General features: G+C 43.0%; 1 protein-coding gene across 1 annotated transcript in view; it reads right to left on the bottom strand.

Annotated features, from left to right (window-relative positions):
* The window catches only part of EML6 (EMAP like 6), an 815,949-nt gene that overhangs the window by 710,150 nt on the left and 81,216 nt on the right, over positions 1-24,583 (bottom strand). The window contains exons 3-4 of the mRNA XM_029593447.1: positions 22,646-22,744; positions 15,501-15,569 (exon numbers count right to left, since the gene is read on the bottom strand). Of these exons, the coding sequence (XP_029449307.1) occupies positions 15,501-15,569; positions 22,646-22,744 (168 nt within the window). The remainder of the gene's footprint in view (positions 1-15,500; positions 15,570-22,645; positions 22,745-24,583) is intronic.

The raw sequence follows: 24,583 nt of genomic DNA, 5'->3' as shown, positions 1-24,583 counted from the left end.
ACTCTAGTCCACATATGGCAAGTTAAAATCTCCCACCAATACCACCTTCCCGTTAATTCCCACCTTTTGGATATCTTCAATCAGATCTCTGTCCAGTTCTTTCATCTGTGCTAGACGTCTGTAGACCACATCAGTGTAAATGGAAGTGCCATTGTCCCTTTCCAAGATAGCCCACAGAGCTTCTTCTTCCTTTCCCTATACCCTTGCATTTCAGTTGCTTTGTTGTTTTCTTTTACATAAAAAGCTACTTCACTTCTTTTTCTGCCATCCCTATCCTTCCTAAACAGATTATGGCCATATCCCATTCATGGGACTCCCTGAACCATGTCTTTTTCCAGTCAGCTCCTGTCTATTCATCTCCTTTCAACTTATTGCTAACTTAGGGCCTCATTCATTAAGCATGGTATTTTTCCCCTAAGGAAAATTTGGCTAAAGATAAGGGACAAAGTACCGCAGAATTCACCAAACCATGGTAAAATGACAATACAGCTTGGTGAATACCTTGGCAGCAAAAAGCCTTCTCCCTCACCCCCCCCCCCCCCCCCCCCCCCCCCCCCTCGCCACCCATGCACAATGATAGCCACAGGACTGTGGGGCTACATTGCTTAAAGAGACTGTGTGACCCCACCCTCCAAAGTAATAAACCCCCCAGGGTCTGCATAGATCCCCTGTCCCACCCCACCCAGCTGCTCTGCCAGGTGTTATCTCTGTAGTAAATAGCCTAAAGTGGTTTAGTGAATGAATCCCATAGACACATATAATAAGGATTTTTCCTATACACAGACCACATGATTTTTTTTATATACCTAACCTGTAGTGGCAACCTCCCTTTTTTTTTCCTGTTTTTCAACTACCTTATTCAATAAGAACATTTTATTTGTGAAACTACTCAGTTGCCTACATGAAAATGTAAACAAATGTTTCACATTACTAATTCACATCTATGAAAGAAGGTAGACCTTCTTCTTTACAACAGTTTCAGAGACCTTTTTAAAAAATACTAAGTGCTGAGGAGCACTAACATCAATTTTCAGTAGGTTTACCAGCTAAATTTGGAAGATAGATGAATAAACTTCTAACTAAAAATCTGACCCCCAAATTTGTAATGACTGGTTAAATTTGTACACCAAAATTCACAGCACACACACATTTAGCTGGTCAGAAAAGGGGCAACTCTAGAGGTATTTCCAGGGCAGTTTTTAGAGTTAGCTGGTTAGTGTATATTTTCAGTGCTAACCTGCTAAATATAGCAGGACAACTCTGGTCACACAAATAGATAGATTTAGTTGAAGTGGACAAATATTGTCCAAGCAGATTTAGAGGATTTGTATCCACAAACCTAGCTGGTTAAGGTTGGCTGAAAATTCAGCTAAAGATAATTAGGTAAAAGAACCTGGTTATCTTGGCTTTACATTTCTGAATCAATAATAGTACCTTTACTCTGGATGGCAATTAATGTCCCTTCTAGATGCCTCCAAGCACACTTCTCAAGAACAGATCTTTACCAATTAGCAAATATTAACATTTTAAATTGAATATTGTACTTCAGTATTACAGTTCATAGAAAATCAGGCAGACTCAAATGGTCTTCCATGGATATAAAACACTGTTAATTATTTTATTTTAAGCAGAAAATGTTATAACAGCTTGTATTGGTCTAAAGTCTGAGTGTAGAAAGTGTACCATGCCTGCTTTGAAAATTAGCGGGTGTTTTCAGAACAATGGCAGTATACACACCTCTACCACACACAATTTACACTTACAATTAGCAGGTATAAATATGTGTGTATAGATTTACAAGCATACTTTTCCCCACCCCAACTCCACCTTCAGGAATGCCTCTACTTTATGTAAAAGTACATGCAAAATTGCTTTTGTATGTACCTTTATACACAGAACCCCCAGGCAATTTTCTAAAACCCATTTAAATGTATAAAACTAAGTTTTATGCACATAAATACTTTTGAAGATTCAGCCCTAAATGCCTATATTTTATTTTCTTTTTTTAAAGCTTGTATTTTTGAAAATCAAGCAACATACAACATGGCATTTCAGTGTCTACTGGTGCTGGATCCTACTGAATATCTTGTTAAACGTATGCACCTCACATGCTCCTTGGATATCCTACACTGAAATGCCACCCTTTTTATTTCATTTCTCCATGTATTCCCTACTTCTCCATGAACTCTGCAGGTTTGCTCTACCTCCTTCTTTATTTTCTTAGCTGTCTCACATTTTTCTCATATCGTACTATTTCTGGAACTTCTCCACTAGTTACCAAGCCCACTTTCAAACAAAGCTTCAAATTACTTTGCAGGATGGATGCAAGGACTAGAGGTGCAGCTGTTCCATTTAGTTTGTACAGGTACTAGCTTTCAATATACATAGAGTGAAAACATTTTTTTTCAGTACCCCAACTATAAAAATTGTTTCAGAACCCTTCTTCCTCACAGCTCTCTTCTAGAACTCAAATGGATGGCTCTATCAATGCTGCAGTAACAGATCACCCCCTCATTTTTCATCCCTGTTACCATTCACTATTATTTATTTATCACTCATATTTATAAAACCACCCCGCAAACAAGGGCTCTGGGCAATAACATTCACCTTGTCTGACACTATTGCTCTTCACCTTAACTGTAAGCTCACTGGAGTAGGCTCAAACCACCCTCTGTACCTGTTTACTTTATTGTTCTTTCCATAGAGATCCCTAGGTCCCTCACTAAGGAGGTAATTTTCAAAGGAGTTATGCATGTACATGCAACATACTGTCAAAAGCCCATTTACATGCCTAAAGAGCATTTAAGCGTGTAAAAGCTATTGACAATTCAATGGAATATGTCAGGGCTTCCAAACCTGTCCTGGGAGACCCAACAGCCAATTTGATTTTCAGGATATCCTCAATAAATATGTATGAGATAAATTGGCATATCATGGAGAATCAGTGTATGCAAATTTGTATCATGTATATTCATTGTGGCTATCCTGAAAATCCAACTGGCTGTTGGGTCCCCAGGACAGGTTTGGGAAGCCTTGGCATATATTGTAGCAATTTTCAAAAGCCAACTTACACATGTAAAGTGCATTTCCAGGTGTAAAACCCAATTTTAGGTGTGCAAATTCTTTTGAAAACTACTCCAATAATGTATTTTACATATCCCAGTCCAAGCAGAAGTGGTTTTCAATGTGTCCAAAGCAGAATCTTTAGGGGAATTGTGAAGGAAGATTTCTAAAATGGCTCCAGAATTCCAATTCTGGTTTTACCCACAGCTTGCATAGCCTTATAGTCTTGTTTTCCTTATAATAATCAATAAGGACACCAGAACTAAAAGTCCATGGGTGTAGCGGGGTAAAACCAAGACTGGATCAAACTGCCCTGAAAAACTGGGGGCAATTGGCGAACCTATCCTAAAGAGACATGAAGATTTGGAGTAAGAAGGAATTTTATGGAAGAGACAGACAGTTTTCAGACTGACCTGCTTTCTTGAACAAGAGGGGTACTTTACAGGCTAGTCTGCTATCTAAAAGAGAAGGCCTTCCATTTTCAGCAGGAAAAGATATAGGATCTACTAGTCCAATGACCAGGATAAAATACATGGTTCCTACATCTACTAAAAGTACTGAAATTGCAACCACTGGAATGCTACCATCCCCACCAAAGGAAAAGAAAACCAATCTGAAGAGTTGCAAAGATTACAGATAAAAAGGGAAAGTCTGAGAGTCAAAATAAATCCAGATTTGTTCCTATGGAATGCTTGAAGATCAGAACATTCCTGGGTTCCCTTTAGCCTTTCATGGGTGACTGTTTGGTTTTTGTGTTTTGCACTGAACTGCAATTCTGGAAGTGACTTTTGTTAAATCAACCCATTTTGCATTATTATATTGAAACTTGATGGGAATAACACACTGGGGTGTGAAGAATTGTATTTTTTGGTTTCTGAACCTGATCTTCAAGGGCCTCAAAACACTAGCTTCTTCCCTGACCAGAAGAACCACCATAGCAGTGTTGAGTTTTGTCAGTGCTCAGCAGCACCCAAGATCCCCACTCCTCCCTTCTAAGAGAATTTGAGAACAGGATTATTCTTGTATAGCTCATTATCTAAAGACCTATGGTACTATATAAATAGTATTAATTCATAAAGCAAGTCATTCATGGAAATCTTCTTTAATAATCTTACCAATTCAAATAATGGACTTATAAACAAGCATTCCAAACAAAAGACAAAGAAGCCAATATTTGTAAAATCCGTGACCAACCGCACTCACCCCAGGATGCTCCCACCAGCTCAGAACGCCATTGACCACCTTACATGGTATGGATGCCGCCAGCCCTCCTTCCTCAGTCAGGCCACGCCAGCCTCTAGGCACGTACACCACGATGCACCAAGCCTTAAAGGCCCCACAGCAGGAAAATACAACAATGGTACCTCTTGATGACATCATTCAGCTGGGTATTTAAACCCAGTGCAGTGCATGTTGCTCATGTTCTTCCTTGCTTCATCTCATCCAGCCTGCCATGCTTCGACTCATCCAGACTGTCTTGACCTTCTCTCATCTAGCTTGCCCCTGCCTCGTTCAGTCTTCCTTGCCTTACTCTTGCCTTCTCCTCAGACTGACTTCTGGATCTGGCCCTTGCCTTGACTACTCTTTGCGTGCCGCCTGCCACTGACCCTTGCCTGGACCCTGACCTTGTTGCTTGCTGCCTGCCCTGACCCAGCTGGGCCCAGGGACTCTCTAGTCTCCTTACCCTGTGGGACAATCGCCTATGTCCTGCCAGCCCCCAGAACCCAAAGGCTCAAACTGCGGGGAAAGGGATTGGTAAAGATGAAGCTCCTAACCAGTCCCATCTCAGGATACATTCATCAGCTGTTGGTGTGGGCTTAGGGAGTTTGCTTTCTAGGCTATACCAGCCACACCACATTATTAAGGGTCTACCTTTCTTAAAATATAGTGACCTTTCCAGCTAAGTGGTGGCCGCTGAATATCTGGATACATTCAACGGTCGCCATTTAGCTGGACAAGTACTTATCTGGCTAAATAAATAGCCAGATATCTTGGGGATAGGCAATGGGCAGATCAGGGCAGCGCTACTTATCCTGTTAACTTAGCTGAATAACTGCCAATATTTGGATTTGTCCAGTTAACTTAACTGGATAAGTTAAACTTGCAAAGTACAGATATGACTTAGCCGGATAAACTTATCCAGCTATGTTTTGATTTCTAAGGAGATATTCGGCAGCGAAGCCGGGCTGCTGAATATCTCCTTGGAGGTTAGCCAGATAACTCTTATTCTGCTAACTTACTTAGATTTCTTTCAATATTGACTCCAAGAAGTTTTTAACATGTACAACTGTTTGTACTTTAAGAGTTAAATTTTCAAATGCTTAGGCATGATCTAGATGCCTAATATAAGGAATTATGTGGGTAAATCAGCTGAGTCTGCATAAATGGAATTTCAGTTATTTAAAAGTACATGCCGACTTTCATTTTCATATAATTTTAGCTGCAAAGCAAATAAGAATTTCAAAGGATCTTTCAGGGGAAAGCAGAGTTGCTTACCTGTAGCAGGTGTTCTCCCAGGACAGCAGAATGTAGTCCTCACATGTGGGTGACGTCAGCAGACGGAGCCCTGTCACAGAAAACTTGTCTGCCAAAAAGTTTCTAGAACTTTTGACTGGCACACTGAGCATGCCAGCAAACCATAATCTCTGTAGCCACAGGGGTCTCCCTTCAGTCTCGTTTGTAGCAAAAAGTGCGAGCGAAAAAATAAAATAATAAAAAGGATTCGGACTCAACTCCGCGGGGTGGCGGGTGGGTTTCGTGAGGACTACATCCTGATATCCTGGGAGAACACCTGCTACAGGTAAGCAACTCTGCTTTCTCTCAGGACAAGCAGGATGGTAGTCCTCACATGTGGGTGATTAGCAAGCTATAGGCTGACTCATATTTATGTGGACCAACAGAGTACAATTTGTGCAACTGGTACAACAACTGGTGTACTGTTGGGAAAAATGAGGCAGCCTGAAAAATCTCAGACTGGATGTGGAAGGAGTTGGGATTATACTGGAAATATGTTCTTCAAGACAGCTTGGCCAAAGGCAGAGTCTTGACGTCCTTCCTTGTCTAGGCAGTAATGTGCTGCAAATGTGTGAAGAGAGCTCCATGTTGCAGCTTTACAGATCTCAGCAATCGGTACTGAACACAATAGTGTGCTACTGAGGATGCCATGGATCTTACTGAGTGCACCTTCACTCGACCCTGGAGAAGAAGGCCCGCTTTCTCATAGCAGAATTCGATACAGTCTGCTAGGCATTTGGAGAGAGTTTGTTTGCCCACTGCAACTCCTGGTTTGTTTTTGTCGAAAAAAAACAAAGAGTGTAAAGCTCTCTCACCCTGGTGAGAGCGAGGCCTTGGAAAAAAGGTTGGCAAGACAAAAGAGTGATTCAGGTGAAAGTCTGTTACCACCTTGGGAAGAAACTTAGGGTGAGTACGGAGGACCACTCGGTCATGGAGGAACCTTGAATAGGGTGAGTATGTGACAAGTGCTTGTAACTCACTAACCCTTCGAGCAGATGTAATGGCTACTAGGAAAGAACTTTCCATGTAAGGAATTTAACATCACAGGAGTGCAAAGGCTCAAACAGGGAATGCATGATCCTTGTAAGCACCATGTTTAGGTCCCACTCGGTAACTGGTGGATTTAGAGGGGGCTTAATTTGTAAAAAGCCCTTCCTAAACTGACTCACAAGGGGTTGCGCTGTTATCAGGGCAGCCCCTACACCCTTGTGGTACGCTGAGATGGCACTGAGGTGTACCCGTACCGAGGAAGTCTGGAGACCAGAGTCTGAAAGGTGCCAGAGATAGTCTATCAGAGATGGAGTGGGGCAGGAAAATGGGTAGATACCTTTTTGCGTGCACCACGTGGTAAATCTTTTCCACTTAGAAAGATAGGATTTTCGTGTGGAAGGCTTTCATGAAGCTACAAGCACTTGAGAAACCTTAGTTGAAAGACTGAGTGGTTATAGGATCAGGCTTTCAACATCCAGGCTGTGAGGGACAGGGTCTGAAGGTTCGTATGGCGTAACATACCGTGGTTCTGAGTTATGAGATTGGGTGCATTGCCAAGCAAATTGGTTGTCAGATGGAGAGGTCGAGAAGCATGGGAAACCACACTTGTCGAGGCCAATACGGGGCTATGAGTATCATTGACCCTTTTTGTCCTGTTGTAGCTTCACGAGAGTTTTGGCTATCAGCGGTATCTGGGGATACGCGTATAGGAAACCTGTTTTCCAGGGGTGAGCGAAGGCATCCATGGCTAACGTGTTTTGCTGCCTGTGCAGGGAGCAGAATCTGTCCACTTTATGATTCATGTTGGATGCAAAAGAAGTCTATTGTTGGTTGACCCCAACGCTGGAAGATTCTCCTCGTTACCATAGGATCCAGAGACCACTCGTGGGGATGGAACTGTCGACTAAGGTGATCTGCTACTACATTCTGTATGCCTGCCAGATAAGTGGCCCAGAGATGCATAGAGCGTGCAAGGGCCCAGGCCCAGATCTGTGCAGCTTCTTGGCAGAGCAGGTAAAAGCCTGTGCCTCCCTGCTTGTTCAAGTACCACATTGCAACTGTGTTGTCTGTTTGTATGAGAACAGTCTTGTGTGAAAGGCAGTCCTTGAACGCATATAGGGGTAGATTTTCAAAAGGATATGGGCATACTCCCCGAAAACCTACCCCAAACCCCCCCTGCGCGCGCGTAAGTCCCGGGGCTTGCATGGAGGGGCGTGTCAGGGGGCGTGCCGGGAGTGACGCGGCGTTTCAGGGGGGTGTCAGGAGTGACGTGGCGTTTCGGGGGCGTGTCCGTGGGCATGGTTCCAGCCCGGGGGCGTGACAGCGGCCCCTGGACCAGCCCCCGGAACATGGAGCGAGGCAGCCGGCCCGGCGCGCAAAGTTACGCCTGCTTCGAGCAGGCGTAACTTTCGTGATAGAGGTAGGGGGGAGGTTTAGATAGGGCCGGGGGGGGGGGGGGTTAGGGTAAGGGAAGGGAAGGAAGGGGAAGGTGGGGGGAGGGCGAAGGAAAGTTTCCCTCCGAGGCCGCTCCGATTTCGGAGCGGCCTCGGAGGGAACGGAGGCAGGCTGCGCGGCTACGTGTGTATCTATTGAAATCCTGCGTACTCTTGTTCGCGCCTGGTGCGCGAACAAAAGTACGCGTGTGCGCAGATTTATAAAATCTGCTCCATAGAGCATAACATATAGCTTGAAGCTCTAGGAAATTGATTTGATACTTTGCTTCGAGCTGTGTCCAAGTACCTTGAGTTTGAAGGTTGTCATATGAGCTCCCCAACCTAAGTTGGATGCGTCTGTGGTTAAGTTTACTTGTGGAACTGGTTGCTGGAAGTGTAGTCCTGTCAGCAAGTTGGTTTTGTTTGTCCACCAGAGAAGTGATGGACGCAGCTGGTGGGTTACATGGATCTTGGATGAAAGAGGTTGAGTGGCTTGGAGCCACTGAGATTTCAAAGTCCATTGAGTTATTCTCATGGCCAGCCTAGCCATAGGAGTGAAGTGGACTGTGGAAGCCATGTGGCCCAGCAATGTAAGGAATTGATAGGCTGAAGCTGTTTTCTTTGTGCGCAGAGATGCAGCTAGTTTGGAGAGTGTCTCTGCGCGGTCTTTGGGCAGGAAGGCCTTTGCGACTGTGGTGTCCAAATCTGCTCCGATGAAGGTAAGGAGGTGAGATGGAATCAGGTGGGATTTCTGGTAATTGATGAGAAACCCCAAAGAGTGTAGCAGTTTGATAGTGAGCTCTAGAGCGTTGAGAGCTCCTTGTTTGGATTGGCTCTTGATTAGCCAGTCGTCCAGGTAAGGAACACGTGTATGCTGGTTTTGCATATATGGGCGGGAGCCACTGCTAGGCATTTTGTAAATATATGGGGTGCCAAGGCAAGTCCGAAAGGCAGAACCGATACTGAAAATGTTGATGCCCCTGTATAAAGCGCAGGTATTTGCGGTGATGTGGGGATATGGGAATGTAAGCATAGGTGTCTTGAAGATCCAGAGAACAGAGCCATTCTCTTTGTTGTAGAAGGGGAAGCATGGTGCCTAGGGACACCATCCTGAATTTTTCTTTTTGTAGAAATTTGTTGAGTTTGCAGAGGTCTAGAATGGGTCGGAGGCCACCTGATTTCTTTGGAATTAGAAAATAGCGGGAGTAGAATCCTCTGCCCTGCTGTGCCAGGGGAACGGTTTCCACAGCCCTGGTGCTCAGGAGGGTGGAGAGTTCCGACTCTAGAAGGTTTGTGTGATCTCTTTGGAACCACAGTGGATTGGGTGGTGAATCCGGGTGTACAATGAGGAAATTTAGATGGTATCCCTGGGATATGATGGATATTACCCATTGGTCGGTTGTAATGCAGCGCCAGTTGGTGATAAAGTGGTGTAGCCAACCTCCTACAGGCAATCCTGGTATTGGATTGGTAAAGTGGCTGCTGTTCTCTGGACAGATTTCAAAATCCAGAGGCTGGGCCTGTTTGCGGGGCTGACTGAGAACTGGATGTCTTGGCTTGTCGTGGATGTTCTGGCTTGTCGTGGATGTCCTCTCTGAGGTGGTTTGGCTGGTCTCACGTGAGATATAGGTGGGTAGTACTTGTGTGAGTGATAGAAGCATCTTCTAGGGTCCCTTCTCGAGGTTTTTCGAGTAGAGGAGGGAGTTTCGGTAGTCACTGTGGAAAGTTGATGCAGAGTCTCATGATGATCTTTTAATTGAGGCACTGCATCTTGTATCTTGTCGCCAAAAAGATTATCTCCAGTACACAGGAGATCAGCGAGCTTGTCCTGGAATTCTGTTCGCAAGTCAGATGCCTTAAGCCAGGCCCATCTTCTGGCACTGATTCCTGTTGCTGATAAGCGAGAAGCCATTTCAAAGGAATCATATGCAGCTCTGACCTCATGTTTTCCTGCCTCGAGGCCTTTCTGGAGAATGGCAGTGAGGTGTTCTTGTTGTTGTTTAGGGAGAGAGTCCGCTATCCCTTGGACCTGTTTCCACAGGTTCCTCTGATATTGTGTCATATATATTTGATAGGCAGCTATGCGTGACATTAACATAGAGCCTTGAAAGACCTTTCAACCCAAGCCATCCAAGAATTTCTGGTCCTTTCCAGGGGGAGCTGAAGAATGGGGGTGCAATCTTTTGGCCTTCTTCTGCACAGATTCCACTACCATTGACTGGTGGGGTAGCTGTGCCTTCTGAAAGCCTGGCATATGCTGGACCAGATAGGTTGCATCTGTCTTTCTATTAACTGGTTGGACAGTGCAAGGGTGCTCCCATAGGTGATGCTGTAGATCCAAGAGCACTTCGTGGATGGGAATGGTCATAAATTCTTTGGGGGCATCTACAAATTGAAGGACTTCTAATGTCTTGTGACATGTGTCCTCTTCGGTGACTAGATCAAAAGGGATGGTCTCTGAAATTTCCTTTATAAAATTAGCAAAGGAGAGGTTTTCTGGAGGAGACAGTCTCCTTTCTTCTGGAGGAGATGGCTCTGAGAGTATGTCCTCTGTAGACGTTTCGGTGTCAACATCCTCTCATGGATCATACGGGGTCTCTGGCTGAGATCCCAAGGGAGGGAAAAAGCTGGATACTCCAGGACATGCAGGCATCAATGGAGGCCTCGATGGTCTTGATGGAGGATGCGGCAGCACCGATGGATGCATTGATGGCATCGAAGGGACCATGGGTGCCTCGATCCCGAGAGACCAGGAACCGATTCCGGCATCGGTGGAAGCGGAGATGGAAGAGGACAAGAGTCCATGCCTTTGTCCTCAGAGAACCCCGGAATGGGAATCGGGGGTTTCGGAGAGTCAGCAGGTCATCTTGGTAATGATGGCCCAGGCTGGGACGGAAGGGCACCGATGAGTGTATCCAGGCGATCGAGCAGCGGTGTGAAGATCGATGGCTCCGGTGTCTGTGCCGGTATCTGGCATCGATGGTGGATGAAGGTTCCAAAGGGCATCAATAACGGCCTGTCTGACAAGTATGTCCAGCTCCTCCCTGGAAGCTGGTAGAAGTAACAGCTGCAGGGGGAGGCAGGCTAGGCGCTACTGGCACCTCCAAAGGAATCTGTGGAGGCTCAGTACCCAGCACCGATATCGATGGGGATCGCCCTGGGGTCTCGGGTGTAGAGGACGTTGAAGGCTCCTGTCTCCGTGCCCTCTTCACAACCGGCTCGATACCATCGAAGCTGATGCGGTGTCTGTGCCGGTGCTGGATGTGGAATCGCGTTGGTGACAGTGACAGTGTTTCCCTCTGTGCTCGGTCTGGTCCTTCTCCGGCACTGAGGAAGACTATGCCAATGCCCTGGATGTTGTTGGTGATGGACAGTCACCGCTGCCTTGTTGCTCCTGGCGAGGTTTTTCGATGGATTTTGACGATGTTCCTGCTGGTGATGACTGAGTGGACATTGTTGGAGTTGGTTTTATCTTGAAAATGGACTCCATTTTGTCCAGTCGGGCATGCCTGCCCTTCTGGGTCATTTGAGCACAGCTAGGGCATCGACATACATCATGTGATGAGCCGAGGCACAACACACAGACATCATGTGGGCCAGTAATCGACATGGTACACGGACACTCCGGCATTTTCTAAAACCTGTCACCATGGTGGAAAAAAGAGCCACGAAAACCGTGACCTTCGGGAACAGAGGACAGGGTAGCAGGAACCGACCGAAGATAGTGAAAATTACTCACCGAGTGACAAGAAAACTATGTTGCGATGGGAGACTCCTATGAGGGAACTTTTTTGTGAAGAAAACTTCAAGTTTTTCCATGAGGAAAAGTAGTCAGAAAATTCTCACAGAGCTCCTAACCGCGAGGCAAACTGCAGCACGGAAAAAAAAAAAAAGAGACTGAAGGGAGACCCCTGTGGCTACAGGGATTACGGCATGCTGGGCATGCTCAGTGTGCCAGTCAAAAGTTCTAGAAACTTTGACAGAAAGGTTTTCTGTGACAGGGCTCCGTCTGCTGACGTCACCCACATGTGAAGACTACCATCCTGCTTGTCCTGGGAGAATGGTTGTAAAATACGCATATTCATTTAGAGGGCAATATTCAGCTGCTAGTTTGTTATTTTATAGAGCTGTTCTGATGTCGTATTGTTTTTTGATTGTAATTTTTAGTTTATTGATTTTATGCATGTTTTTCTCTATCCCTCTGAAAACTGTGGATCTGTGCAGGTTATAAATTGTTGTAAATATATCAATAAATAAATACTTTTGAAAATTAAATGCACGAGGGTATATCACAAAATCCATGATATCAAGGCCCTATTATCATATTTATCATAATTACTGTGACCTCTTTAAGGACTGCTGAGCATCTATCAAAAAAGGGGTGCAGCATCTTCCAACACAGACTGGCAAATCTACCGAGGGCTTTAAAATAGGATCATCAGGGATGGGTGAACAAAACCCTAAAGTATGTAAAACATTAAATACTTACATAGAAATAAGAAAACAAATGGCAAAATCTAGAAAGTTATGTATACTAATGCTCATAGTATGGGAAATAAAGTCCTGGATCTAGAATGGCTGTCATGGAAACATGATAGACAGAAAACCATGACAGGAGCATGCTTATACGGGCTACAAGTTATTCAGGAAGGACTGAGTAGAAAAGAAGGAAGCATAGCATTATATATAAACAATTTTATTAAATAACAGAATTACAGGGTTTCTGAGGTAAGGAGGAATCACTGACGGTTAACCTGCAAAGAGGGAATGGAATATCTATTTATACTGGTGAAATATACAGACCTCCATCACAGACAGAAGAAATGGATAGAGATTTAATGGTGGACATTCACAAAATTGCTATGAAAGGGAAGGTGCTATTGTTAGGAGATTTCAATCCGCAGGTTGTTGAGTAGGACATCCCAGCTGCAGTGTCTTCTAGAAGCAGGGAGATCCCCGATTCTCTGCAAGAAGAATTATTCTATCAATTGGGAATGGAACCCTCATGAGCGAGAGTAATATTGAACCTGCTGCTTATCAACAAGGAAATTATCTCTGATGGTTGTGGTGGATGATCATCAGGGATCCAGTGATCACCAGATGGTATGGTTCTGAATTAGAGTAAAGGACGTGAAGGTTCATTAAAAGGCGAGAGTCCTAGAATTCAGGAAAAGTGACTGTTAAAATGGGAAAATACTTCAAGGAGTTGTTAGCTAGATGGAAAAATGTAGTGGAATTAAAAGGAGCAGTGGACAAAACTAAAAAGAGATATTATAAGAGGAACTAACCTTTTTGAAAATAAAGGAAAGAGTGAAAAGAGGCCACTATAGTTTTCTAAGAAGTAGCTAAAAAAGTAAGGTAGAAATGTTTAGTGTCCATAAAGAGATCGTAGAAATAGGAAAACAGGTAACAATATCTGGAAAAACTAAGAGAAGCTGGGAAGGTAGTCAGGAATGCATAAATTCAAATGGAAGAAAAAATAGCAAATACAGTAAAACGGCGGGGGGGGGGGGGGGGGGGGGGGACGACACATGCATTTTTTTTTTTTATATGTGAGACTCAGAGGTGAAGGAGAAGAATATGTACAGGCTGATGAGGAGAAATATGGAAGGGCCTGGAGGACCACCACACAAAACAAACAGAAATAAGATTGGAATGAAGCATGGTAAACCTCAATCGATTTTCAGAAAAGTGCATTTGTGAGGAGATAAAAAAACTAAGAAGATAAGGCAATGGGGCCGGATTGGATATATCCGAGGGTATAAAAGGAACTTAGAAAAGTCCTAGCAACTACCTGACCTTTTCAATGCTTCTTTAGAGTAAGAAGTAGTTCTGGAAGACTGGCGACAAGTGGATGTGGCTCCTATTTATAAAGGTGGAAATAAGGAGGAGGTTGGGAACTACAGGCCAGATAGTCTGACCTTTGTGGTGAGCAAATTAATAGAATTACTGCTAAAACAGAAGATAGTGCAGTTTCTGGAATCCATTGGATTGCAAGACCCCAGACAGCATGGTTTTACCAGAGGTAGATCTTGTCAGATAAATCAGATCCATTTCTTTCATTGGATGGCCAGAGAGTTAGATTAAAGGAGAGTGATAGATGTAGTGTACCTGGATTTCAGTAAGCCTCTGACATGGTTCTGCATAAATAAATTGAGTGCCCTTGGTATGGGACCTAGAATTACTAATTGGGTTAGAAACTGGCTGAGTGGAAGGTGACAAATGGTAATGGTAAAGAGAGTTTACTTTGGGGGTGGATTACTAGAGGTGAGCCTCAGAAATTGGTCCTTGGACTAGATCTTTTCAACATTTTCATAAGCAACATAGTAGAAAGATTGTCAGGAAAGGTTTGTCTTTTTGCAGAGAAATGGTCTAGGGTCTGGCAGCTAAGTTTTAATTCTACAAAATGGAGAGTAATGAATTTAAGCAAAAACCCAAGGGAGGTGTACAATATTGGAGGTGAAATTCTTCTAAGCACAAAGGATGAGCAGGATCTGGGGGTCATCGTATCTGATAATATTAAGGTGGCCAAACATGTGGATAAAGTGACAGCAAAAGCCAGAAAGATGCTTGGCTGCAAAGGGAGAGGAATGGTCAGCAGAAAAAATGAGGTGATATTGCCTCTGTATAGGTCCCCAGTGAGACCTCATTTGGAATACTGTGCACAATTCTGAAGACCATACCTTCAAAAGGATATAAACCAGTTGGAATCAGTCCAGAGGGTTACTACTAAAAGCAAAGGGGGACAGACAAAGATATCGTAGAGGAAAAGCAAGATAGAGGAGATATAAAAGAGACATTTAAATATCTCAAGGGTTTCCATGCACAGGAAGAGAGACTCTTTCAATGGAAAGGAGGTTCTAGATCAAGGGATATTGAAATTGGGGTGAAAGGGGGTAGACTCAGGAGTAATCTTAGGAAAAACATTTTTTACAGAGAGGGTAGTGGATGCATAGAACATCCTCCCATGGAGGTGGTGAAGACAAAAATGGTATCTGAATTCAAGAAAGCATGGGATAAATTCAGGGGATCTCGGAGGGAGTGATGGGAATTGTAAAGCTAAATTAGTTGGGCGGATGGGCAGACTAGATAGGCCATACAGACTTTTTCTGCCGTCATGTTTCAATGTTTTTAACAACCAATGATGCACAAACAATATTGAAACTGTTTAATAAAACCTAGTAGGAAAGCCTCTAGCTACCTGCTTGACTATTTAGGTTGAATATCTGCTCAAATAGATAAGTCTTTAAAGTACTTTAAAGGTTTGAGTACAGCTCATGTTATGCAGGTATTCTGGTATTGAATTCTAAAAAGGAGGATCCACAACAGAGAAAACATGGTCACGTGTCTGAAAGTACATATGCACTTTACTCCATGATTCAAGACTGCTCAATCATCTAGATTTACTGTAAGCAAATACTTTTGAAATCAGGTATTCTATTGAAAATTTACCATTAAATTCTTTGATCAAAATACTTTAAAATAATAAAACAGGTTTACCTTGATGTGTTTCACCCCACAGCTAACCAGCCTATTCAGTTGATAGGGATCCCAGGCAATATCAAAGATCTGTTAAAGAATATATTTAAAAGCATTATAACCAGTGACAGTCACTTCCCAAAGAGACACATTCAGTTGCTGACTTTTTCAAATCTGCTTTTAAAATATTAATGCCCTTTGATTAAATGTTAGGAGTCACACTGAGTGTTCGGAAGAACTCTATGTGGTTTCTACCATCCCTGCACTAAAATATATTTTTCTGATATCTTTTTATTCATTTCTGTGCATAAATACCTATTTATAGATTTGAAATAAAGAACTACATTGAAACATGTTAATTATATTAAGACCACTAACAGAGCATATATTTCTAGTTTATTTGAATAAAAAAAACGGAGAAGAGATTTCTGTGGGGAAAACCATGATTCTGAGACCCGCCCCCTCCCCTGACATCATCGCAAACAGAGCCGGGCAGTTTGAAAGGCGCCAAGCCAGCAGGCGCTTGTGATGGGGAGGGCCACCCACCAGTAATGATCACCTTGTAACAGCTAACATCCAAGGTAAAAAGACAAAAAAATTGAAAAAACTGTCTTTGAAACGGAGAAGAGATTTCTGTGGGGAAAACCATGATTCTGAGACCCGCCCCCTCCCCTGGCATCATCGCAAACAGAGCCGGGCAGTTTGAAAGGCGCCAAGCCAGCACTCCTTCGTGCAACCCTTTGTGTTATTTCTTTAATATGCTCCTTGTTATACCTTTTGCTTAATTGTTAAGAACTTTGATTTTGATGGTTTTATTTTTGTAATCTTAGCCTCAGGTACAAAAATTTTAGATTGTAAGCCCTTTTAGGGGATAGTGAATTACCTATTGTACCTTATTGTAAACTGCTGTCATATCTCTTTTTGAAATGAACATCGGTATATAAAAACCGTAAATAAATAAATAAATAAATAAATAAATAAATAAATATAAAGATTTTTAAAATATATTAAATATGTCCCAGTAAAATCTGGTACATTTAATAGGCAGTCTCGGCCTTAAAAGTCAGGGAAAGGTTCATATTCTGCTAACTTTGCTGGCCAGCTAGCAGAATTTAATAGGATAAACTTAAATGGCTAACTTTGCAGAAATACTCAGCAGCACAGGCACGTTACTGAATATCTCTGGCTATTTTAAAGGTAGACGGATAAGTTTATCTGTCTAACTTTAGGACAGATCTTTGGCAGTCCTAAAGTTATTCAGCTATATTAGCCAATAACACTGAACATCGGCATTTATCTGGCTAACTTAACTGGATAACAGACTCTTCCCTGGAATGCTCCCACCCACCCCTGAGTTAGCAGATAACTTTTTAGCCAGATAAAAAGTTATCCAGTTAACTTGAGTCAAGTCACTGCAGCTGGAATTTTCAAAACCTGCCATTTGCCCAGCTAAGTCCAAACTTAGCTGGGCAAATGGTGCTGAATATCAGCCTCATAGTTTTTAAGGATATGTGATCTTAAATACAGGCTTTTTTTAATATACTGGATTTAGATGAAATTCATCATTTCGTTTGTAAGTTGAAAGAATTTAAAAAAATAGCAGATACAGAGACAATCATTACATTCCAGAGAGTCCTAATCTTTACTGTTGCACTCCACAGGCTGTGAAGGACAGATTTAGTTGATCAGCAGGGAAAGTTTTCACTTGTGATCTAGCTGCCTAACTCCATAATTAGAAGGGTAGATTCTTTGTAGTATAGACCCCATAAATACTGTACAGAGATAGTCTGACTTAATTTGAGGAATGACAACAATATAGAAGAAAACAGTCTTCATCCATCCAAGAGAAGGACCTTCCAAATTTTGTTTCTTCCCTTGCTATATCGCCTCTCTGTATCTTCATATTCACCCTTGTTAATCTCCTTGTCTTTTTCAGGTACATTAGTGGATTTTTCTGGAAACTTCTCTACTAAGTTCATTCTCTGATACAGGAGAGCTACATGTTTCTCCCTGCTTCCACCCATCACTTCCAAGACTGTTTAAACACTTCTCAATGTGGGATCTAAATTACTCACTGAGTACCTTGGCAAACAAAAACCACAGTGGGGGAAAACAGTATCAAAATTGAAAAAAGTGTAAGAGAAGCATAGATAATGCTTAATGGCAAGAAAGCAAGGATAAAATCAGAGATTAAGTCTGGTTTGCAGTAATATAGTAGGTAAGAAACATGGGCAAACTAAAGTGCTTATGCATTAAATCTTAGCATGCATGCAATGGCCATTCAGTATATATAAAAAATAGCATGTAATGCAGTAATAGCTTAGCATGCATGCTAAACCAGACCCTCAACACATTAGCAGGCACATACTAAAATTATCATCTACCTGTATTCAAATTATACAATGCTGTATGTAAATTAGGCTTTACCGGGTGCGTGTGAAATGTGCTATGCTGTCCTATACATGCTATTTTGTGCGTGTCCACTAAGACCTAAGATTTAACAAGTGAAGTTCAAGGCCCTCAAAAATGGTAAGATTCAATTTTAGAGGAGTGTAATGCGGTAGAGTCACTTTTGATAAGAGAGTCAACCTTGATGGAAGATTCTGATCTTGATGAAGATTTATTTATTTAAATTATTTTAATATACCAATGCTCAAGACAAGTCTTATTGTACCGGTTTACAATGGAACTCGGGGAAAAACCACTAACAACTATGGAGAAGACAAAGTTACAATAAACAGGGAGTATAAACTTGGGTGTTAGGAGAGAGGAAGAAGAAGTTCAAACGAATACAACTGGAGAGTAATATGGTTGAGCAGCGAGCAGTAGATTAAGTAGTGGTACATATATAGTTAAACATAGAGTTGCCTGATTCAGTGGGAAATTTATCATAAGCAGTTACTAGGATAACATTTCTGCGGGGTAAAGAAGCATAACATTTCCTGTGGGTAAAGGAGCAGGGGAGGAACCAGGTGGGTGAGGGGAGGGCAGGGACCGGAGCGAGACGAGGCAAGGTGGTGGGGAAAACTGGTAGGAAGGAGGGGGGGATGGTGAGAGAGTCAGTACTGGTTGATTTGAGGCTCCTTCAGCTGAATGCTTGTGCGAACAGCCATGTTTTCAGTTTCTTTCTGAAGGAAAGAAGGCAATGTTCCTGGCGTAGATCCGGGGGTAGTGAATTCCAATGGAGCGGTCCCGCTGTCGATAGTGCTCGTTTATGAATGGAGTTGTGAACCGAGGATTTGATTGGGGGAGCCTGGAGAGAGCCTTTGTATGCGGATCTAATCGGCCTTGCGGAAACATGTAGTTCGAGAGGAGTGGAGAGTTGGAGTGTGGATTGCTGATAGACAGATTTGTGGATGATGGTAAGAGTCTTGAAGAGTATTCTATAATGGATGGGTAGCCAGTGTAGGATTTTTAGGATTGGTGTGATGTGGTCCTTACGTCGTATGTTTGTAAGGATCCTGGCCGCTGCGTTTTGTAGCATCTGTAGAGGTTTAGTAGATGAGGCGGGGAGACCGAGTAGTAGTGCGTTGCAGTAGTCAATCTTTGAAAACAGTATGGCTTGAAGAACTGAACGGAAATCATGGAAGTGTAAGAGCAGTCTTAGCTGCTTTAGGACCTGTAGCTTAAAGAAGCATTCTTTATTTGTGGTGTTAATGAACTTTTTGAAGTTCAATCTAGAGTCAAGGGTGGCCCCAAGGTCTCTAACCTGGCTTGCTAGTGGAATAATTGTGTTGTTGGTGAAGGGGTTGTTATTGCTAGGGGTGATGACCAGGAGTTCTGTTTTGGACGTATTAAGGACCAGGTTGAGGCTCGAGAGAAGGAGGTTGATGGCGTGTAGGCAACTGTCCCAAAAGTTTAGAGTAGTGGAGATGGGGTCCGAGATGGGGATTAGGATCTGCACGTCGTCTGCGTATATAAAGTGGGTGAGGTTGAGGCTATTAAGTAATTGGCATAAAGGAAGTAGATAGATATTAAATAGGGTAGGGGAGAGAGATGAACCCTGAGGTACTCCTTGTTTAGAAGGTATGGGGTGGGATTCTTTGTCATTTATTTTAACTTTGTAGTGCCTGTTGTTCAGAAAGGATTTAAACCAGAGCAGTGCAGAGCCAGAGATGCCTATTTCCATTAGACGGTTGATGAGGATAGTATGGTTTACAGTGTTGAACGCCGCAGAAATGTCGAGAAGGGCTAGAAGGTAGGATTGTCCCTTGTCAAGGCCCATCAGGATGTTGTCCGTTAAAGAAAGGAGGATAGATTCTGTGTTTAGGCGTTTCCTGAAACCGAATTGAGAAGGGTAGAGAATGTTGTGAGAGTCAAGGTAGTCTGTGAGTCGGATGTTGACCAGCTTTTCCATTAACTTGGCTATAAAAGGTAAGTTTGCAATGGGGTGGAAATTTACAGAGTTATCTGGGTCCAGGTTGGGTTATTTTAGTAAGGGTTTCAGAGAAGCAATTTTTAGAGTGTCAGGGACAGATCCTTGAGTGAGGGAGCAATTTATGATGTCAGCCAGAGGTTTAGCAATGGTGTTAGGAATGGTGAGAAGGAGTTTGGTCGGTATTTGGTCCAAAGGATGTGATGAAGGCTTCATATTCTTGATTATCGATTCGATTTCCAGGGATGATGTGGGTTCAAGAGATTCTAGCATCTGTTTGTGGATAGTTGGTGAGAGATTCTGGCTGAGTGGAGGCGGGGAATTTGATGAAATGTTGGATGTTGTCAGAGGGGCAAGTAGATTTTTGATTTTGTCAAAGAAGATTGCCAGCTCAGTAGATTTGTTTTGGGCTTCTTCTTCTGGGAAGGTAGGAGGAACAGGGGTGGTGAGTGCTGCAACATATGAGAAAAGAGTTTTTGGGTCGTACAGGAAGCCGTGTATTTTTTTGGCGTAGAAATCTCGTTTAGTGCGAAGAATGGAGGTCCTATAATAGCTCATTGCAGTTTTATAGGAAGCCCATGAGGTAGGGGAGGGATCCTTCCACCAGCGTTCTTTGTGTTGTGGTCTTGTTTGAGTTTTCTTAATTCGGTTGAGAACCAGGGTTTTTTGCTCGTGTGGGCTGGGTTGATAACTTTTGAAGACATGGGGCAGATTATGTTTGCTACTGAGTGCGTGACAGTTTGCCAGGAGTTAATAGCAGTATCAGCATCGGAGAGGTCCAGGTTAGTTAGGTCTTTGGCAAGGCTGTTGCTGAGTGTGTCCATGGAACATGGTTTCCTGAATTGGATGGAAGATTTAGTGACAATGGGAGTCTGTTTTTGTTTTATTGATAATTCTGTAACTATCAGCGAGTGATCTGACCAAGGGATGGGGGAACAGGTAGGCGGGGAGATGGGCGAGATGGTTTCATTCGTGAATATCAGGTCAAGCGTGTGGCCTGCCTTGTGTGTGGGATTGTTTATAATTTGTTTGAAGCCAATAGCCTGGAGGGAGGAAAGAAGGGCTTCGCAATTGGATGAGGGAGAGGGGGAGTCAACATGGATGTTGAAGTCTCCTAAAATGATAGCGGGGGAGTTGGTGTTGATATGTTTGGCTATAATTTCAATGAGAGGAGAGGGGTCGGCTTCTAGTAGCCCCGGGGGGGGGGGGCGTATATAAGGCAGATTTGAAGCTGGGTGGATTTGAATAGTCCGATTTCTAGTTTGGTCATTGATTTAAAGGCTTGCTGGGATAGTCTCAGTTCTTTTTTAGCATTTAACATTATTCCTCCCCCTCTTTTTTTAGGTCTGGGGATAGAGAAGAAATCATATAGTTGTATTGGTAGTTGGTTAATTAGGGCAGTATCTGTGTTTTTCAGCCAAGTTTCGGTAATGGCACAGATGTCCGGTTGGGTGTCCAGGAGGTGGTCGTTGAGCAAGTGAGATTTTTTTGAGAGTGATTGCGAGTTGAGAAGGGTTAAGGTGATTAAAGACAAGCCTAGGAATTGGGTTAGAGGGGAGATCATGATTGGAATCATGGATCTCTTTGAACGTAGATTGAGCATGGGTGGATTAGCTCTGTAGGGTAGGGAGCGTGGGATAATTGGAATAGGGAAGGTTTGTAGCATGTTGTCTTTTTGGATGACAATGGATGACGGTTAGGACCGTGGAGTGAAGTATTGCTGCTAGAAGAGATGAGTGCTGGGATGTTGCTGGGAGTGATGAGAGCAGGGTGGTTGATGAGTGCAGGAGACGATGGGTGCTGGGGTGATTGCTGGCGGAGAAGGGTGCTGGATGCTTGCTGGAATAGATGAGTGCTGAACGATTGCTGGAGGGGAGAGTGCTGGATGAATCGTTTGAAGAGACGGGTGTTAGATGATCGTTGGAGGAGACGAGTGCTGGATGGTCGCTGGAGGAGGCGGGGTGCTCGGAGGTTGCTGGTGGAGGGGATTGGTCGTAGGTTGCTGTCAAAAGGTGAAAAGGTGAATGCTGGATGGTTGAATGGTGTAGATGAGTGCTGGATGAATGCTTTTGTAGGAGGATATTACGATCTGGATGTTGCAGGGGGATGTTAAGGATGTTACGATCTGGATGTTGCAGGGGGATGTTAAGGATGTTAAGATCTGAATGTTGCAGGGGGATGTTAAGGATGTTAAGATCTGGATGTTGCAGGGGGATGTTAAGGATGTTAAGATCTGGATGTTGCAGGGGAAGGGGGTGGTCTTGATGATGCTGGGAGGTCTAGGTGGTGGTATGGTCCTGATAAAAGGGGGTTGCCTTGATATGAAGTGTTGCCTTCACGATGGGTCAGGCCACATTAATTAACTTGTTTTTTCATTTAAATATAATTCATCACCTAACAGAAAGCTCTAGACAATGTATATTGATGGGTTGGGCTGCCTTGACTGATGGAGGCCTTTCATTGATGGGAGAGGTCTGGTCTTATATTGTGAGAGGGTAGGGGTTTTTTGGAGGGGTCTGGGATGCTGGTCCTTTTACTTTGGGCCATGTAGCATGAGTGATTTCAATATTAACCATGTGCAAGTTACAGTTTTTGAGTTAGCATCCACACATTTTGGGGGGCTTGCTTCATAGGCTTCATTTTAGTGGGAGAGTAAAATATTTTAGCGCATCTTGTGTTAAGTGGCATTGTAGCATTCATGTAAAATGTTTAATATGAGTTTTAGTGTCTATGTTCCTAAATGGGCCAAGCAGTTTTTATTTGAAATCAGTTTTTGTTTCTGTATTATTACCCTATCTGAATGTCCAGTAGCTGTTGCCAGTACTTTGCCTTTCTTCCAGTCCCAAATGCAGACTGTGTTCTTGGCATCCAGTCCCACAGAGGCCAGCCGCTGCAGACAAAAAATAATAATATAGTTAAATAGCAAGAAGCCTGAAATAGGTTTTTCTGTTAATCAGAAGTTCACCTTCATTTTTTCAAGCAAGCATCTCATAACCAGAGTTCCATAACAGCCTCCCAGTTGTGGTAATGTTTTTAGGTCATATGGAGGTCCATATTCAAAAGTCATTTAGACAGATAAATAATAGTTATCCATCTAAATGGCTTACTCAGCTATATTTAGTCATTTTTTGCCGGATAACTAGTTACACGGCTAGAATTTAAGCTGGATAAAAAAGGGATGTTTCAGGGGCATTCTGGGGGAGGGGATGAGTTATCTGGCTAACCTAGCTGAATATCAGGTATATCTAGCTTGGTTAGTCGGAAAACTTTATACCTGCTCAGAAGCTTAATGTAAGTTTACGCTTTAATGCTGTCTGTTTTTGAGCAGTGCCGAGATGCCAGGATCAGGGCAAAGAGTCCCTTGCTCCTGGTAATCTAACTTAAGGTATCGGGGGGAGGGGTTCAGGAAGGTCGGGGGAAAAGGAGTGGGGGGTGCCGCAAAATAGTATACCCTTGCAGGTGAGTGGGTGGGAAGGAAGGAAGGTAGCCACCAGATTTGAACATTGACAATATACCAGGACAGGAGGGGAGGGGGGTGTTAATATTTTTAGGAGTAAGGGTAAGGAAGGCATTACAGATACTTTGTAGGGGAAGGAGCCAAGGGAAGGGATGGCTGGTTATCTTTATTTAATAGTTTTAAATTTTTGACAGTGCTACATAGCCAGATACCTTTAAAGATATCCAGTTAACATTTTATACAGCCACAAGAGATAACTAGAATCTAAATCAGCTATATTAAAATTTAGCTGGTTAGGTTTAAAAGTTATCCGGCTACATATAGCAAGTTTATTTAGTGGAATGTTTATCCCGCTGAATATGCATGACAAGTTATGTACCTAACTTTACCTGAATAACTTGTACACTAAACGGCCTACTGAATATTGGTCAGATCATAAATAGACAAACCCCAGCCTCCACCCTAGATTAGACCAATCCCCATCCTGAATGAGCTGACAACTCCCATAGGAACAGGTTTTGTGAAGAAAAAATATTTTATTTGTTTAAATCTGCACTTTGTATAGTTCTGGAAAACATAAGTATGGCCCCTGTTTCCTGCAGCATTCCTGGACAATTCTGTGGCAAGTGTTAGATCCTGGCCAATTATACAGATCCCTTTCATTCTGCAGCACATTTAAATAAATATGTAAATTAAGTTAATCTTTCATATTTTGGAGATAGCCCAGTGACTCAGTAACAGTGCTGTACACTGCTATGTGGATGATCTAGATTCAATTCCTGGGTCCACCTTTTGCTCTCCAGATCAGCTGACGTTGGGGATGTTGCAGAGGCAGCACTCATAGCCTCTGGGAGAGCAAGGGGTGACATCTACTGGATAAAACTAGGGAGTACATACATTGGGTTCCAGAGGAAATTGCAGGCTTAGGCTCCCAGCCAAGAACCATCATTGCAATAGATTAGGGAAAGTTATAAATTACCCCAAATGCCTAAAATCTGCTATCAAACCAATCCTAAAAAAGAACAACCTTGATCCTGAACTCCTTACCAACTACCGCCCAATTTCAAACCTTTCGTTCATTGCCAAAACCATTGAAAAAGTTGTACATACTGAACTCGACGACTATCTTGAATCTAACAAAATCCTACCCCCATCACAATATGGATTTAGGAAAAATCTTAACACAGAATCTCTCCTTATCTCTCTAAATGACACTATTTTAAGAGGCTTTGACAAAGGAGAAAAATACCTCCTCTTACTCCTTGACCTCTC

Source organism: Rhinatrema bivittatum, chromosome 3 (genome assembly GCF_901001135.1).
Source record: "Rhinatrema bivittatum chromosome 3, aRhiBiv1.1, whole genome shotgun sequence".
Lineage (NCBI taxonomy): Eukaryota > Metazoa > Chordata > Amphibia > Gymnophiona > Rhinatrematidae > Rhinatrema > Rhinatrema bivittatum.
Note: the sequence above shows the minus strand (reverse complement) of the source record. Positions and strands in the feature narration are given on the sequence as shown.